Below are 17,853 nucleotides of genomic sequence, written 5' to 3'. Positions count from 1 at the left end.
CCAGGACGCCAGGGGGAGCTCGAGGCTGTACAACGGAATTCCGTCCGATCAGCTGAAAGAAACCAAAGCCTGTTGGTGCTACACGTGCGTATGATACCGTAAACGTTTACTAACATTTGTACAGTAAATTCCACTCTTTGGAATCTCAGACATTACTTATCAAAATGCCGAAGGTTAAAGCCGAGAAAAAATATCGGAAACATCAGGAGGTGAAGAGTCAAGGTAGGTTTCGTTGAGATGTTTTGTACTGCATGCTGTCTGACGATTCAGTAAAGTACGTCCTTATAGATCTGTAGTGAAAGTTAAACCTGTTATTTTTAAGTTCATTTGGATTATGAGAGAACCTTTAGAAACCACACGTCAACAACACGTCCAGCTCACATACTAGAAACGAAGCCTATTTTTCTGAACATACTACATTGTGACATTGTTTACATGACAGTTAAGCACATTTTCATCCACAGTCTCATCACTGTAACGCGTAATGTACGTTTTACATTCGCTATGAAAAAATATACTGTGTGTGTGTGTGTGTATATATATATATATATATATATATATATATATATGTGTGTGTGTGTGTTTAATTGTAATGACAACAATGTCACAATTTCAAAGTAAAAAAAAACAAAACACATTTGAAGGGATTATGTTTTGACAGTTCTCCCATAAATACATTTTAAAAAATCCATGTTTCTTGATGTGTTTCAGGAATTATGTTCAATACTGGTATTGGTCAGCATATTTTGAAAAACCCTTTGGTTGTCAACGGCATCATAGAGAAGGTCAGTAATGTGGAATGTGTCTTTTTCTGGCAAATGTCTGTCGTTTTCCTTTTAAAGAAAGTGATACCTGAATGAGCTTTCTGAATGTGTGACCACAATATAATCAGTGTATTGGTAAAATACAATAATATCTTTTCAGGCAGCACTACGACCAACAGATGTGGTTTTGGAAGTTGGTCCTGGAACTGGTAACATGACTGTCAAACTCCTGGAGAAAGCCAAGAAAGTAAATAAGTTACACTGAATGTTTATTGCTAGAGTTTAATTTTACTTACTATTTTTCCCCCCAAGCAAAACTTAATGAATCAATTTACTGTAATTCAAAGGTGGTTGCATGTGAGTTGGATACCAGGCTTGTTGCTGAGCTTCAGAAAAGAGTCCAGTGCACGTAAATGTTTTTCATACACATTCATTGCTACCATTGTCAAAGCCCCAGCAACAACTTCTGCATCTGTTTGATTGAAAAATCTGTTTTCTCGAACAGTCCGATGCAGAACAAGCTTCAGATCCTCATAGGGGACGTCCTAAAGACGGAGCTCCCCTTCTTTGACGTGTGTGTGGCTAACTTGCCTTATCAGGTATTGGTTCTGAGATTTTTCTCTTTGGTTGCTTTTAGAGCTGCAACTAACGATTATTTTTTCTGTCGACTAATCTAACGATTATTTTTTCGATTAGTCGACTAATCTAACGATTATTTTTCCCAGATTAATCTTATTATTCTTTTTTACTGATTATTGTATTTCAAAGAGGGTAGTGAATTTGTATATTATTTTAACATGAAATCAATGAATGATGACAATATTAATTGTATTTCAGGAAGGGTAGTGTACATAGTATGCCATTTTATAATGAAATATATGAACAAAAGAAGCTTTTTAAACATAATATATAATGATACTATTCATCATAAAATGTATACAGAGTAGGCCTAATTAGGAAAAGTTGTTTACTATAGTAGTTGAGTATGATTTACTTATTGATTTGTGTCAATAGTAAACGAAAATGCACTTGTATTTATCTGCAAAAGGTTCACATACAGGAGCTTTCAGCATAGTTTTAATGTATAACTAGTCGTCTATTTTGAAGATACATGTGCATAAACAACGACTAAAGCTGCCAGAAGTTTTTGCCCAAACTTCAAAGACACATTTAAATGATTAAAGCTAGAGGCATATCTTAACTTTAATGTTACTTTAATCATGCAAACTGCCTATATACAGCATGTTATTATGCATATGTGTTTAGGACAGAGGGGAACCGGGTCGCATTAACAGGAGATATATGCAGCCCATAATAAATAAAAGCACCAGACGTACTGGGGTCGGAGAAGAACACCGGAAAATGTGACCGTCTGTTGCAATACACGCGTGGCGCGTTCAGCTCAAGCCTGTAGTGCTTCAGTCAGAAATTGAAGCTTTCGCGCCTCGATCGCCCCCCGGTGGCCGGTCCCAGTATAGCTCCTAAACCCCGCCTCTCCATGTATTAGAATGGGCGCGAGACACACTAAACAATTTAATTACACTTCAAATAATTGTTTCCTAAAGATGGTTTCTGTCATTTTAGGCAGTTTTTATTACAATAATTTCATTTCAAGTGTTCGTTTTTTAAATAAGTTTAGTTTTAGTGAGTTATTTGATGCTATAAAAACGAGGGGTGTGACGTCATGATTGACAGCTGAGATTGACGGCTTCTCTGAATGAACTTGTCACTGAGGCACTAACGGACTTTTTTCTGGATTTTTGGGAGGAGATTGGAGCTTTAGCTTTAATTTCTACACTTCCATAACTGTTTATTTCACACCAACATAATGAGCTCTAAATGCCTCTACTTCCTGTTCTCTACTGCGCAACTCCGGTCCCGAGATCGCTACTGCGCAGACTCGGTCCCAAGATGTCAGCGCCGTGAGCGGGCCTATGAAAGCTTCAACTTTGGTCAGCGGAAGTCAATGAAGTCGCGTCGTCCATATTTTTTTACGGTCTATGGTTCAGCTGCGCGAGAGAACACTGGCAGCAGGGTTGCCAGGTTTACACAACAAAACCCACCCATTCGTTACTCAAAACTAGCCCAAAACAAGCCCAATCGCGTTTCGGGGAGGTTCTCTGGTAAACATCGCGTTCGGGGGTTAAATATGTGTGTATTTTTGCTTCAACCCGCGGACATGAGACACAGCCCGCGGCAACAGTGTAGAAGTAGCCAAATTCCGCGGGGAAAAAAAGGACTTGGCAACACTCACTGGCAGTGTGAAAGCTCCCGCTCTCCACGCGCACAGCTCCTGCTCTGCCACCGCGCGCAGTGTGAAACCGGCGTTACAGAGCGAACAAAGCACAGTTTTATTCGGCTTCTGTTTAAAGTACTCCCACACTTTTGAATGTCGCGGTCTGGCTTTATATGATAAATTATCATTTTCACTATGCCCGGGAGCAGAAGCTGCCATTATTCTAGATCTTCTGTTCCATTCTAGAACGTAAATAATGTGCCACCGACGCGTCGACGCATTTCACGCACGCCCTAGTTGCAGCCCTAGTTGCTTTAGATCGCTCTTGAGTCACTGGTAACACTTTACATTAAGATCCCATTAGTTAACTTTAGTTAATTGCATGGACTAGCATTAACTAACAATGAGCAACACATTTTTTTCTGTATTTATTCATCTTTATTAACGTTAGTTAGTTAATAAACTAACAATAGTTCCTGTTAACTCATTAAATGATATTAGCAAATACAACTTTTTATTTTAATAATTAAGTATTTCTAAATGTTGAAATTAACATTAACTGTGATTAATAAGTGATTTAGAAGTATTTTCAATTTTTATTTCTTGTGAATGTAGTTAAAGCAGTTAAAAAGAAGAGATTTTTTTGGTTTTGTTTTGGCTCTGTGTGATAGTGTGGCTGAATAACCATATTCATAAAACATTCACTACAAGTAGGGCTGGGCGATAAAATGATAACGATATGTATCGCGATAGACACGTAATCGATATCAATAAAAAATGCTTTCGAAAAAACGTTCGATAATTTTTTTTTCTTCGCCGGTAGAAAACCAGAGGTTGCGAAGCAAGTTTGTTTGCATGAACAAAGGCACTCGCTCTCTGGTAACCAAGCAACGTAGGGAGTGACAGGCTAACAGCCAATCATGTAACTGTATCAAGTTTGGTTGCGCCATATCCTTGTCTCGTGTTGGATTCATTCTTTAGTAACAGAACCGGCGTGGAGTGATAAGTGGGAATGAGTGCCACAGCGAGCGAGGAAATTGTTGATAAAACAGGAAAACAAGTCAGCTCGCCAGGCAGTTTATGGCAGTTTTTTGGATTTTATAAATCTGACCGTAGTCAGACCAATGTTGTCTGCAAATTATGGAAGACCGTCGTCCCCACCAAGACTGGTAATACCACAAACTTTTTTTACCACCTTAAGCCTAGTTTATACTTTCGTCTGGGTCTGCAGCGCAAGCCTACGCTGACAGCGCGCGCGCCTCGTTCGCTTGGGGGCGTGTTTATACTCGACGGTCTCGCCGTTCTGCTATTCTTGACTTTGGCTGAATCCGAAATCGCCCCCTAAACCCTCAATCACTATTCCCTACTTTATTCCACTAATACAGTTCACTTGAAGGACTGAATGAAAACAAGGTGAGCAAATTCAGACAGCCGCTGTGTGTACATTGGCTGTACACTCATTATTGTGGTGCAAAGTGGGATAGAATGAGTGCACTCAATAATGTCCACTATGGTTTTGGACACCACTACAAATGACTGCCCCGTCAAATAGTGCCCTATTTAAGGGTATAGGGGGTGATTTCGGATTCTGCCTTTGAAACTACACGGAGAGGTAATGTTACTCTACATCAGTGCCTTATGACAAAGCATCTAAACGGTAACAGTTACAAAGAAATAACGGAGGCACTGCACCTTAATGTTAAGAGATAATTGTTAAGTGTTCATTGTGATTTTAGACTTGTGTTTATATTTTAATTATTTGAGTGCTTTCAATGGTTGTGTTGACATTTCTGCCTTTATAACTGAGGGGATTATAATCAGAGGAAGGTTAAGTTTAAAATAAAAATGTTTAAATGTAAAATATTTTTCTCCTTATTTTAAATGGGTCATAAAAAATATCAATAATTATCGATATCGACCGATATGAAACGCTTATATCGTGATTCAGTTTTCAGCCATATCGCCCAGCCCTAACTACAAGGCTTAAGTGAAATAACCTGCTTAGATGGAAAGGATCTCAAGTTGAGTAGAGTAGTGTTTAAAGAACCACAACCTTCTGCCACACTAGCTAAAGACATTACTGTAGCTATATCCAATCCATTAATAGATACGGTACTTCCTTCATTCCAGCACAGCACTACAACAGCCAGAATGAAATGACTCTTCAAAATAGAAAATGCTTTACAATTAACTCTGTTAGAGAGCTACATATGGCACTTGATCTGTTCAGTAAAATATCTTCCCTGTTGTGTAATAAAAACGCTATTTCCATGTCGCTTTTGCATGTCGCCATCTCTGAAAAGCCAAGCCATGTTGATTCTTGTTTTATTACAAGCTCGGTTGCTTTCTCTTTTTTACCAGCAGACTCTCCTCTAGTTGCCATTTAAAAAAAAATAAACGCTGGATTCCCTGGAGGTTCAAGATTTAGTGTGCTCCATGTCAACCTTTCTTGCTCATTATGACAACTAATCTATGTCATTCCCATGTAGCCAGAGCAACTTTCCTCTATTTACAGATGTGTTGAGACACACACAGGACAGTGACGTATATGTACGCAATTCCCCTTAAAAAACATCCCGACAGGTCTAAAATATAAACACTTATAATAGGCTTACCTTAGTGAATCAGGGTTAGACAAAAACACATTTTGGAAGAAGGATTGATGATGTATTTGAACAAAAAATGTACATAGTGTATCTGGAACTAATGTTAACAAATTGAACCTTACTGTAAAGTGTTACCAAATCACAGGTATTCACTCTGAGATTTTGTTTGTTTTTTTCCCTTTAGATATCATCGCCTTTCGTGTTCAAGCTGTTACTCCACAGGCCATTTTTTAGGTAAGTTAAAAAATAATTTTTAGGCTGATTCATTACATGTTATGTGAGTGCAGTACAGAGTAAACAAACAATGGGACTTTAATTACTACTGCTGTCAGAGCGTTTTGATTTGGCAATTCACATTTTTGTGCGAGTGGCTTGTCTTCTCCCCCATGTGCTCTCTATGACTTTACAAAACCAGTAAAACCGCTATAAATAGTGAAAGCATTATCGGAGGCAGATGAGGATGAGTTTATATGTCAGAAATAGTCATGGTTTGACACTGTTTGAGTTTTATATTTATTCTGTTTGTAGGTGTGCCGTGCTGATGTTTCAGAGGGAGTTTGCCATGCGGTTGGTGGCTAAACCAGGAGACAAGCTATACTGCAGACTGTCCATCAACACACAGCTCCTAGCCCGTGTGGACCATCTCATGAAGGTTTGGAAAGTCTTTTAATTGACTGTTATTAGTGCCTGAATTGATTAATTTACTGTTCTTATTCATATGAAAATATGTGGGAAAAAGTTCTGACTCCTGCTTGGGAATGAATAAATCCTCAAGTTTGTGTGGAATGCATAGTTTGACACAGAGATACTGAAATGTTATTCTTATGAAGGTGGGAAAGAACAATTTCAGACCACCTCCAAAAGTAGAGTCCAGCGTGGTCAGGATAGAGCCCAAAAATCCTCCGCCGCCTGTCAACTTTCAGGTAAGTGTCCTTAATTAAAGTGTAAACTGTCTGTGCAGTTATTGGAAATAATATAACAGTTTTTTTCCTCATTTAAAGGAATGGGATGGTCTTGTCAGAATTGCATTTGTCCGAAAGAACAAAACGCTCAGTGCTGCTTTCAAGTAAGACGTCACTAAATCGTGTTTTTGTTGAATGATCAGTAGTAATACATTTTAAAAATCTGGCCAGTCGTGATATGCGATTGACGTTTTTGTTTTTTCAATGCAGGTCTACTGCGGTTGAGCAATTATTGGAGAAGAACTACAGAATCCACTGTTCTGTGCACAACATAGTGAGTCTGCTTCACTTTGAATACATTAACACTGTCAGTCGAAATCCAAATATTTGTCTATCCGATTGGAATCGGATCTAAATGATTGACTGTGTATTTGCAACTGGTCAGATCCGGGTTTTATGTCCCGTGGCGCTGTTTAATTTTCTGGAATATCTTGGTTGGTTTCGATGGCAAAGATCAAGATGTAGTGTTAGTAGACATATACCAGAAATAACATGGATGGGTTTGCAATGTTGTCTTCAGTGTTCGGCAGTAGCGTGCTAAAAGTAGCGACGCTACTAGCTTAACTACATTTTTCAGTTGCTTGTCAGTAGCTCAGTTACTTTTAAAACAGTGTTGCTTTTCTAGTAGCTAACTACTTTATCCAACAAGTAGCTGTGTAGCGTGACCGAAAGCTACATTCCGTTTTGAGTTCTGACGAAAACGAGCATGTAATGAGCAAAGTGGAGCGGTGTGACGGACGCTCAGCTCAATAATCCGCTCTATGCCAACGTCCTCCACTCAATCGCTCACCGCTAAAACAACTTTGCTCAAATCCCGCTCCGACATGAAATTTCTCTGTACTGTAGCCTACTATACTTGTTGTAGCCATTAAACCATGTGTTTTGTTTCATATTTATGTTTAAATATTGTGTTATTTTTAAATTTCATCTATGCTATATTGATTATGAAAAGTGCAAAGATGCGCAATATGTCGAAGACATGGAGTGGGTCAGAAATGATTTTGACCACTTCATTAAGTTTTGTTTTGTAGAAAGCCTTTCTTTAAAGTGAATTTTGTTTCGTATAAACTGTATCTTAATTTTAATTTTAATCAATATTTCATCAGCCAATTGCGTTGATTTAATAAATAAGAAGCAAATAGGCTATAGCAGACAATAATCGTGTCATGGAGTCGCTGGATACATCACTTGCATTGCACTTGAACATGTCTCATAAATAAACCGAAACTCAGCAGGTTACTTGCCTCACAGACTTGAGAAATATGTGTATAGAGCGCTTGAAATGTTCGAAATGAAAAGAAATAGACAAGCAAAGCGCACTGTTCACGCGAGCAGCTTATGACTGGCGTCTCTCAGAGCGGTTCTGTTCAAAATGCTGCGCTTCATCACTGCATGTGCTGTGAGTTTAACATGCATTTTTAGACCTATCCTGACTCCTGAGTATTTAATTTAAGTTGCATACATTTAAATTTGTAGCCATTTTGCACTGACAGCCAGTTTGAGAGAGGCTGCATTTGAGTATTATGTATATCGGATAGTTTACAAAATCAAATGATTCTGACAGTTTTTGCCATTTGACATTGAAAAAAGGGTCCCAATCAACCTGAAATCACACCTCTTTGAAAATTATAAAAAATTATACTCTTTGAAATTATAAAAAACAAATATTATGATATTCTTCATTAACAATTATTAAGGGTGTCACGATCGACCAAAATTAAGTCACAATCTCGAACTTCGAATTAAAAAATGGAATCGTCGATGCTGTCACGCCCCATGTCACGTCCGGTTGCTTGCCAAGCGGGAAAAAACACGCGTGTTGAAGTGCTTCTAGTCAACCTACAGTCACTCAAAAGATAGCATGGCAACTGCAGATGCAGGAAACCAATCGGCAGAACTTGAACTCCCTCCTCTTTCACTGAAGGCGCCGGTGTGGAAGTATTTTGGATTTCCAGTGAGTTATGTTGAAACGTTCGCGTGCAAATGCAATTATGCGCGCGTTAGGAGTATTCATAGCCACAGACACGCAACCTTATTCGGTGGTGGAAAACTCCGGTTTTAGGCATTTAATTAGCGTGCTAGAACCACGCTATGAAATCCCAAGTAGAACGCATCTCACAGCTACGGTGATTCCCTCCATGTACAGTAATGTAAAGGAGAAAGTTATTGTAGGTCTGATCAGCGCACATTTAGTTGCCTTGACCACAGTATTTTAGCAATAGTTTAGCAGTTCTCTTTCCATATTCCTCTTCAAGAACAACTTGAAACTGCAAAATTGTTACAGTTGTCTTGTCTTGTTCTATTATAAAACAATGTTTGACAACTCAAAGAGCAGCTCTAAACAACATGTCTTTAGGAAGAAAATGAAAGAATGAAAAAATACAGTCATCATTCTCTGGATAAAAGTAGTTATCAGTGTGGTATATGTTCAACTGTTCAGAAATAGTTTAAGACACTTAATTGTTCAGAGAAGACTATGGACATGGACCATGTCTGTTTTATTGTTTTTGTTTGTTTTGTTGTGAACTTGAATGTCATCTTCTGTGAAGAAGACTGCACTTACAAAAGAGAAACTAGATGGCAGGTTTTTTTGCTCAAGTTTTCAATTGACTGAACACTGAAGATATAAGTTGTTACATTGTTGTTAATAAATGTTAACTAAAATAAATTTGACAATGTAGTGTGGTACATTGTGAACAAAGGTTAGATATTATATTGCATAAAAGTCTAGTCTAAAAATGGCATGGCAACCTGTGCTTTAAAAATAATAAATGTTAAAATCGAGAATCGAATCAAACCGTGACCTTAGAATTGAAAATTTAATTGAATCAAGGATTTGGTGAATGGTGACACCCCTAACAATTATTCAGTTATTTGTAACAATGTCATTGTAAAAAAGAAAAAAGAAAAGTAGTTTCGATGTAGATAGCTACTTTTTGATAGTAACTTAGTGTAGCTAACTACTTTTTCAAAAGGGCAGCTTGAATGTAACTTAACAACTTAACTTACAAGTAGTAAGTAACTTACTTGTAAAGCTACAGTTTCAGAGTATCTTGCCCAACTCTGGTTGTCTTACAATATGACAATGTGTTTTATGCAACAAAGTCTGATGTGTTTAATACGTTTTACGTGGGGTGAGAAAGTGACATAAGCAAAACCTTTGCAAAATCCAGAGCGGTTGACAGAAACTGATTCCCAGAAATGGGATAGTATTGGATTTAATTTCTTTCTTTCTTTTTTTTTTTGCTGTTCAACTTGATAAATATCATTGGATTCCAATTGGATATGCACAAAAATCGGATTTGGACTGACAGTCTGAACAAGGCTTTGGACAATTGAATTATACTTGACCTAATACACAATTATATTAAAATACATCTCCAAATTGTACTGCAGGAAGTACAACAGGATTTCAGCATTGCTCAGAAAATTGATAGCGTCCTTCAAGAGTCGAAGTTTAGTGACAAGAGGGCACGTTCCATGGATATAGATGATTTCATGGTGTAAGTATGACATGCCTCACTTCATGAAAAATGCTTTTAAATGTTTGTTTTTAGGAGGGCGTTTCATTAAGCATCTTTTCTGCATCCATATTTTATGTTAGGCTTCTTCATGCCTTCAACTCTGCCGGGATACACTTCTCCTAAGACTTAAGGAACCGAGAACTGCTACTAGGTTGACAGGAAGTGATGTCACAGTCTTCTCGTATTCTGGTTAATGCTTTCATCCATGTGAAGAAATGAATGGCATTTCTTTTCATTGGACATGCAGTGGGACACTTAATCTCTCAGGTTGGGAATATTTTGTGCCTTTGCTGAATGATGAAATATTTACGGACTTCTTTCTGAGGTAAAACTTCAGTTGTGTGCATGGTGACTGGTAAGAGGCTTTGAAGAGGACATATGTAATGGCTTCTTACAACTTTCATCTAGATGTACTCCGCAGTTGTGAGTACACCAATTTACTTATTGTAATAAAGAATATTAGCCATCAATCTCAAAAGTATACACACAAAACGCTATTGCTCAATACAATTGCTAACACTTCACAATAAAGTTCAGTTGGTTAACATTATTTAATTTATTAAGTGTCATGAACTAATTGTTATCAACTAACAATGAGCAGCAATTTTTTTACAGCATTTTTATCTAGGTTACTGTTAATTTATAATTATACTAATTGCTAATTCAAGTTTGTTTATAATACATTAACTTGTATAAAAATTAACATTAGCTCAATTTAATAAATGCTGTAAAAGTATTATTCATTGTTAGAGTTGAAACTTATTGTCAAGGCGATAAATCTTTATTAGCATTCTGTATTAGCAACTGTACTATGTAAACTTTGATGTGTAAATATAAGTTCAATTAAACCAATGGAAAATCATGTTTTGTGTTAAATCGGAATACAAATTTAAAAGAAACTTGAGAACTGTTTTGCTCACCGTATGCAAGACTTTTCAGTAGTGTGTGTGTGTGTTCTATTATGAATCTCTTTGAACTGTTCAAAGATGCTCTCGACTGATTTTTTTAATTGTTCTGTCAAGCAGAGTTTCAGATCCTCCTGTTTTGGTGCGTGAAGAAAGCTAAAGAGGGACATCTGAACTTGGGAAAATTGCTTTGATGCAACAATTATGGGTTGTTGTTTGTTTTGCTGCCGTATGATAAGCAACACTTGAGTTGTCAGTAAAATTTTGAATACACTACTTGTGCAATGATTTGTTCTCACAGAAAAAATGTTCAAAGCTTTTGATTATGTAAGGCTGGCCAATACTTTTTAGGGAGTCTATGAATACAAATGAATGACTTTAGTATGATGCACAAAAGGACTTCGTTAATGTGGACCATCCCTCCGATACTGAGCGTTCCCTGCTGAAAAATCCCCCCAGTTAAACCAACTACACTATTAGCATGCATATGAAATATTAAATTTTTTAATGAAAAAAAAAAACACTTTAATGTTGATCAAAATTAAAGGTCCTGTTCTTCGTGATCCCATTTTTCAAACTTTAGTTAGTGTGTAATGTTGCTGTTAGAGCATAAATAATACCTGTTAAATTATAAAGCTCAAAGTTCAATGCCAAGCGAGATATTTTATTTAACAGAAGTTCCCTTTCAAAGCCTACAGCAAACGGCCGGTTTGGACTACATCCCTGTACATCCTGCTTTAATTACGTCAGTAGAGCAGTTTGTCGACTAACCTCCGCCCACAAGAATACACAAAAAAGGGGGCGTGGTCTTGTTGCTCTCACGTGGAGAAGAGGAAGTGTTGCGTTCGTAGAGTGTGTTTGTCGCCATGTCGTCGAGACGCTGTTATTTTCATGCCGGAGTCAAATCACCTTTGTTTGGCCTTCAGGGGCTGTACTTTGAGCGCATGCATCTCCCCGTTATGGTAAGAGGTGTGACCTTTCCGGGCAACGTGCGCTAAGCTGCTGTCGAATCACAACACGGGAACCGCTGGCACAATCAGAACTCGTTACATATTTCTGAAGGAGGGACTTCATAGAACAGGGAAATCCTCAAGCCGTTTTTAGGACAGTGAAAACAGCGGTATACAGATAAGTAAATTGTGTGAAAAATACTGTTATTTTACACGCGAAACATGAACACATGTTATATTGCACACTGTAAACACAATCAAAGCTTAAAAAAAACAGGAAAAACGGGACCTTTAAATACAAGTTGTTTCTGGATATTGATCTAGGTGTTGGAGGCAGAATTCTGCCATCTGTTGGTTTGAGAAAATTTTGCAGAAAATATAGTTTTAGAAAGAAAGTGTAATTACCATATTCTTCCAGCAGAGGCCCCGTAGAGATCCATTCATTTTCTGGATGTGGCCAACTGCTCTTATAACAGCTTTTGTGATGAATATTTTATGAATAATATATATATATATATATATATATATCTAAACATTATAAAATACATTAAATCAAAATGTTTTTGTCAAAGTTTAAAAAAATGTGTTGTTGTTTGAGGTCTTTTGAAGTGTCTTGTTCTTGCAAAAATGCCACATAAGCTGTCACAAAAAAAAAGACTTGATTGTAATCAGATATTATTATTTTTTCAGTAATCCAAATGTATAAAAAATCTTTAGAATAAGAAATACATTTTTAAAAAGTAAATAAAACCAACAACAACAAAAAACAGCAATAAGCAGATATGAACAGGAGCGGAGAGTTAACACATACCTGTGTGTGTGTTATCATGTTCATTCCACATTGCATTTGTGATCTATTACCAGGCCGTTTTTTTTTTTGGTGTGAACATTTTCAGATTTATGCTATATTTATTGATTTTATTTGCCAATTTCTATAAAAATGCCTTGTCTGTGTGTGTGTGCGCGCAAGTGTGTGTGAGTGATTATGTTCGTTCGACATTGCATTTGTGCTCTAGTACCAGGCCTTCCTTGTGGTGTGGAAATTTTCAGATTTATGCTGGATTTATTAATTGTTTTTGACAAATGAAAAAAAAAAAAATCCCATTAATTTTCAATGTGGGGTCATATTGGAAAAAAAAGTACATACCGTCAGAACAACCGAATTAAGCCTAGTTTTTGTGTGTGTGTATAGATAGGTAATGTAGGAAAAGTCACAAAATCTTATTCCACAGATGAAGGGAACTATCTTTTTTACTAAGGAAAAGTCAATTGGCCCCAAGGACCGAATGAGGGTTAAGACACAGTCTTAACATGGTGGCTGTGTTTATGCAACTGTGCCCAGGTCTTAGCTGGTCTGTTGGACAGTTTTGAAAGAATATTGGGCACATTTTAGCTGATCTGACCTTTTTGTTCTTTCAGCCAAGCACACTCTCCAGACTTTTAATGAAAATGCTAACTAATGGTGGTCATTCACATGACAAGATTAAATGAGTGGATTTTTTTTGTGTGTGGTTGTTGTTGGATTAAACGAGTGGATTATTCCTGTGGCTGTTTTAGACTTTCCGGTTGGGTTGTTGTCAACACATTATTTGACCACTAGGTGGCTCTCGAGTACTGGTGCAGATATTTTATGTATAGTATAACGTACATGAAAGCTAATAGCCTTTTCTTTCTTTCTCTCTCTCTCTCTCTCTCTCTCTCTCTCTCTCTCTCTCTCTCTCTCTCTCTCTCTCTCTCTCTCGCTCTCTCACACACACACACACAGAGTATAATTAGAGGATATTGACTGTTGTTGAAGTTACTGAAATAAAATTCTGCATTTCCCCTCTCACAAAAGCATCTCTTTTCTCTCCTACCAACACCAAAATGTCACTGCATGTCTGGGCTGAAGTTTCTCACCGTAGTAGTATTGACAGATCCAGCTCTATTGATTGATAGCTGGCAGTGACTCGTATATTATGGGGTGAAGTTTCTTGCTCTATGGGGAACAGGAAGAAATTGATTTAAGACTTGGAGCGCCACAGGTGTACAGCCGCACATGAGTGACAATGGCCTCTACTGTCAATCAATGCAAGGGTCTGTGTTCATGCACAGTCAGACTATAGACAGATAAGACGGATAGAATTGTACTTTATCTGAATTCAAAGAATTTGGGTTGATTTAAAAAAAATCTTATGAAACATTAATATTGTGAAATAATATTACGATAATAAATAACTTTTCTATTTGAATGTGTGTGTGTGTATATATATATGTATATGTAATTTACTGATGACAGTTTTCAGCAGCCATTACTCCAGCGTCACATAATCATTCAGAAATCATTCTAATATGCTCAAGAAACATTTACTATCAATGTTAACTGTTGTGCTGCTTAATATTTTTGTCTTTTTGTCTAGATTATTTGATGAATAGAAAGTTCAAAAGAACAGCATTTATTTGTATTCGATTTTTTTTTTGTAACAAATGTCTAAAAAGTCTGTTCATTTAATCTCTTTTTTCATTATACATCACTGGCACAAAGACAACGATGCAGATGAATATTCAGTTTTTTTTGACTGTCTCAACACTTTTCCCAAAGCACACATTTTAAAGTAATGCATAAAACATGAAATTATGAAGCACAAACAGTCACGTTTGACATTTCCAGAGCTAAATGTCACCTGAACAGGTGTATCTCCTATTGCAGGGTGTCCTGCTGTGCAACTGTGTTTTTTTTTTTTTGCATCACACCTGCTCATTTGTACTGATCCCCTGTCTAACTGTTTCACAGCGTATCGCTTTATCTTGTCTGCAGGTGTGACTGAATTGTCTGAGAAATATATGTGGCCTTACGGCAAAATGCTTTCAACAGTGTTACAAACTTTCCGGCTGAGTCACAAACGCTCCATTATCCCAGCGCAGACTCTCCATTTTCTGCTTGTCTCCTGAAGTCCTGATGAAAATAATGAATTGGGCTTTAGGTGTGAATCCCTCTCTAGCTGCCCTGATACTGTCCTAGTTTTCCTGTAAACGCAGGTTCTTGCCAGTCTCTGAGCCTTGGGCCTGCTGATAGGATCGAGATTAGAAATTCAAATGTCTTCCTTCTTTGAAGTAAAGCGAGAGAGCTTTTGAGTCTGGCACCCGGAGGACACGCCAGTCGTATCTACACATTGATCCTCCGAAACGTGTTTGACTTTGAGATTTATTTATTTATTTATCTATCTATCTACTGTATCTGTCTCTTTTATCCCGTTAAATTGTTCACTTGAGGTAGGCGCTTAGATTCTCTTGATCATTGTCTCTAAAAGAGAATAAAGCAGAACTCGAGCGACTGGAGGCCATGGGAAATATCTGACCTGCAGGTCAAGCATCAGTCGTTGAAGGGTTTCATTTGACGACTCAACTTCACTATTGCTTACTATTGTAGCTGTTTTTCTTGCCTTCGCTGACCTTCATGTTTTGCTGCCCAGATGAAAGCAGTGCTATTTCTGATTGGCTGGTTGCAGTGGACCGTGGTGGTGTCCCATAAATACTCACTATTGCATTTAGCGCCTGTCAGGGTCAATGGTGCGGGGCTGGTCTTTACGACCCCCAGACATTGATGCCATGATAAGCTTGTCTTACAGGGGTCCATCATAAGGGTATTTCACTAAGAAAGGTCCATCACCGCAGTGATGATTTCATTCTATATTGGGATCCATCATGGATCTTTCATCTTAAGGCCAATCCACACTGCACAGACAAACGCCAACAAACACGTTTGTTGGGTTTTGTCGGATCAGTGTGTCACCCCTTTCAGCGTCTGTTGGCGTGGTTTGGGGTTTGTTTTCACCTGACTAAACATGTTCAATCAGCGTTTGTCATTGTCTGTTGGGGCAATGAGAACATTATTTTTCATACATTTTTAAATCTAACGGCCAACTTGTTTGTTTGTGCTGTGTGAATAGACCTATAGATGTGTCAACATGTTCTTTTTAAAATTTGTGCCACTATTGATATTATGAATTTCAGGTAGCCATAGTCAAAAAGTACTGCTTGAAGGTGAAATTTCTCTTTGAAGTTTTCATAGACCTTTTAATAATTTTTATTTGATTTCACGTATGATTATTTCACAGGAAAGCATTAAAAATACTGATTAAGAAAATTTAAGCCTATTTGTTCCAGTGCATAACCTGTAAGATAAATAATTGCACACTGCAAATCATTGTACTTTTCTTAACAAGTATATGTAAAAAAAAAAATCAGTTTAAAATGATTTTTTTATTTTTTTTCAGATAATGTATCTTTAATATGATTCAATCTTGTCTTAATGCATTTCTTTCATGGCCATAATCAACAACCTGATCAACTCTATGCGAAGGAGATGTGTTGCACTGTGTAAGGCAAATGGTGGTCACACCAGATACTGACTGGTTTTTGGTTTCTGGTTTTGTGAAACGGTGATGTCATCACACCACGTCCCGCCACTGGGCATGCACACATCAATATTGCGTCATTTAATTATTGTATTTGCATTATTGTAAGGGTAGGTTTAGGGTTGCGGTTGGTGTAGGTGTTAATAAAACACATCTGGTAAGTAGCAAATGTATTTATTTTATTGTGAGATTTTGCCTCACTTCCTACCATTGCTTTACCCCTTCTAGCCACAACTCTTCTCCATTTGTAGTGTATTTCTGTGGCAGAATTACAGCGCCACATACTGGCCTGGCATGTATACTACATCATTTTGAGTAGGTTTCAGTGGTTCCGTGTGGACGCGGATATTTCTTGAGACGAGGGAAAGAAAAAAGGATCGGATAGGGAAAGCTCTTGCTTCGTGTGGATGTGGCCTTAAGAGTGGCCTTTTATTGTGTCCCGCCTAAGGCACACCTGTGCAATGATCATGCTGTCTAATCAGCATCTTGATATGCCACACCTGTGAGGTGAATGGATTATCTCGGCAAAGGAGAAGTGCTCACTAACACATGCTGCATCCCAATTCGCATACTATCCGTACTAAATAGTATTCGAAAAAAGAATTAGTATGTCCCAAATCTTAGTATGTTGAAAAAAGTATTCCAAAGATTCCCGGATGGTTTACTATTTCCGGTCAGAATCCGAAGTGCAGATCGATGCGCACTCTAACGGCTGATATTGCCCACAACCCATTGCGAGATGGACGACGATTCGATTAGAACTACAAACGCGGATAAAAAGTGTTTAAAAAACTACAAACATGACGGTTACGCGAGTCTGACGGTTAAGTGGAGAGCAGGGCTTAAAAACGGAAAAAAATATCAATCGGTTCACTCCGAGCAGAATCGATATTATAGCGTTTCCGTTTTTGCGTTCCTCAATAAACATTACTGTTCCGAAAACGGTTTGATATGAAAAAATACCGGTTAATAACGTTATTTTAATTTAGCCTATACTTTAAACAAATATGTATAAATACTTATTTTCACTCAATAATAATAATATAACGCATGGTAATTAAACTTGAATATTTATTTCATAACATTTTTAAAACCAGAAATACATGCAGAAATTACAAAGCATAAACAGCGGACCTGTTTTAATGGAGCGTTAGACAATTGAAAGTGGCCTCTTATGCCGAATTATTTTCAGAAGAGTGATAACATTCTTTGTACATAACATTTTTTCAACACGACTTGTTTTAAAAATTGCATGAATAAAGAATAAATAAACTGGATAACCATTGCTCTTTTAATGCACCTTCAACTGCTAATTTCAAAGCAAACACTAACACGTCCTTGCATCACATAATCAAATTCAGTCAGCTAATAAAGCTTGATCATTTAATGCAATATAACATACCATTTAATACGAAGCATCAACCGTCTATATAGAAAACATTGACCTGTCCTGTATTGGCAATCTGAAAGACTATAGGAAAAATGTTTGATAGATGCTAGTAACCTACT

General features: G+C 37.4%; 1 protein-coding gene across 1 annotated transcript; it reads left to right on the top strand.

Moving 5' to 3' along the window:
- Positions 1 to 23: 23 nt before the first annotated feature.
- dimt1l (DIM1 dimethyladenosine transferase 1-like) lies at positions 24 to 11,487 on the top strand. Its single transcript, XM_079826558.1, has 12 exons — positions 24 to 222; positions 712 to 785; positions 925 to 1,011; positions 1,112 to 1,173; positions 1,270 to 1,363; positions 5,791 to 5,840; positions 6,135 to 6,258; positions 6,437 to 6,529; positions 6,608 to 6,672; positions 6,779 to 6,842; positions 9,965 to 10,071; positions 10,173 to 11,487. Exons 1-12 carry the CDS (start codon positions 165 to 167, stop codon positions 10,213 to 10,215), a joined length of 921 nt encoding a protein of 306 aa, XP_079682684.1. The 5' UTR covers positions 24 to 164; the 3' UTR covers positions 10,216 to 11,487.
- The last annotated feature ends 6,366 nt before the right edge of the window (positions 11,488 to 17,853 follow it).

This window comes from Gobio gobio (assembly GCF_949357685.1).
Source record: "Gobio gobio genome assembly, chromosome: 10".
In the NCBI taxonomy this organism is placed as follows: Eukaryota; Metazoa; Chordata; class Actinopteri; order Cypriniformes; family Gobionidae; genus Gobio; species Gobio gobio.
The sequence above is the reverse complement of the archived record's forward strand: the minus strand, read 5'-3'. Positions and strand labels throughout refer to the sequence as shown.

Excerpts from the sequence above, each read along its gene's own strand:
- dimt1l (XM_079826558.1), top strand. The coding sequence starts at position 165 with ATGCCGAAGGTTAAAGCCGAGAAAAAATATCGGAAACATCAGGAGGTG. Across the intron at positions 786-924 it reads TCAACGGCATCATAGAGAAG|GCAGCACTACGACCAACAGA; the intron begins GTCAGTAATGTG and ends ATATCTTTTCAG. Across the intron at positions 10,072-10,172 it reads GATATAGATGATTTCATGGT|GCTTCTTCATGCCTTCAACT; the intron begins GTAAGTATGACA and ends ATTTTATGTTAG.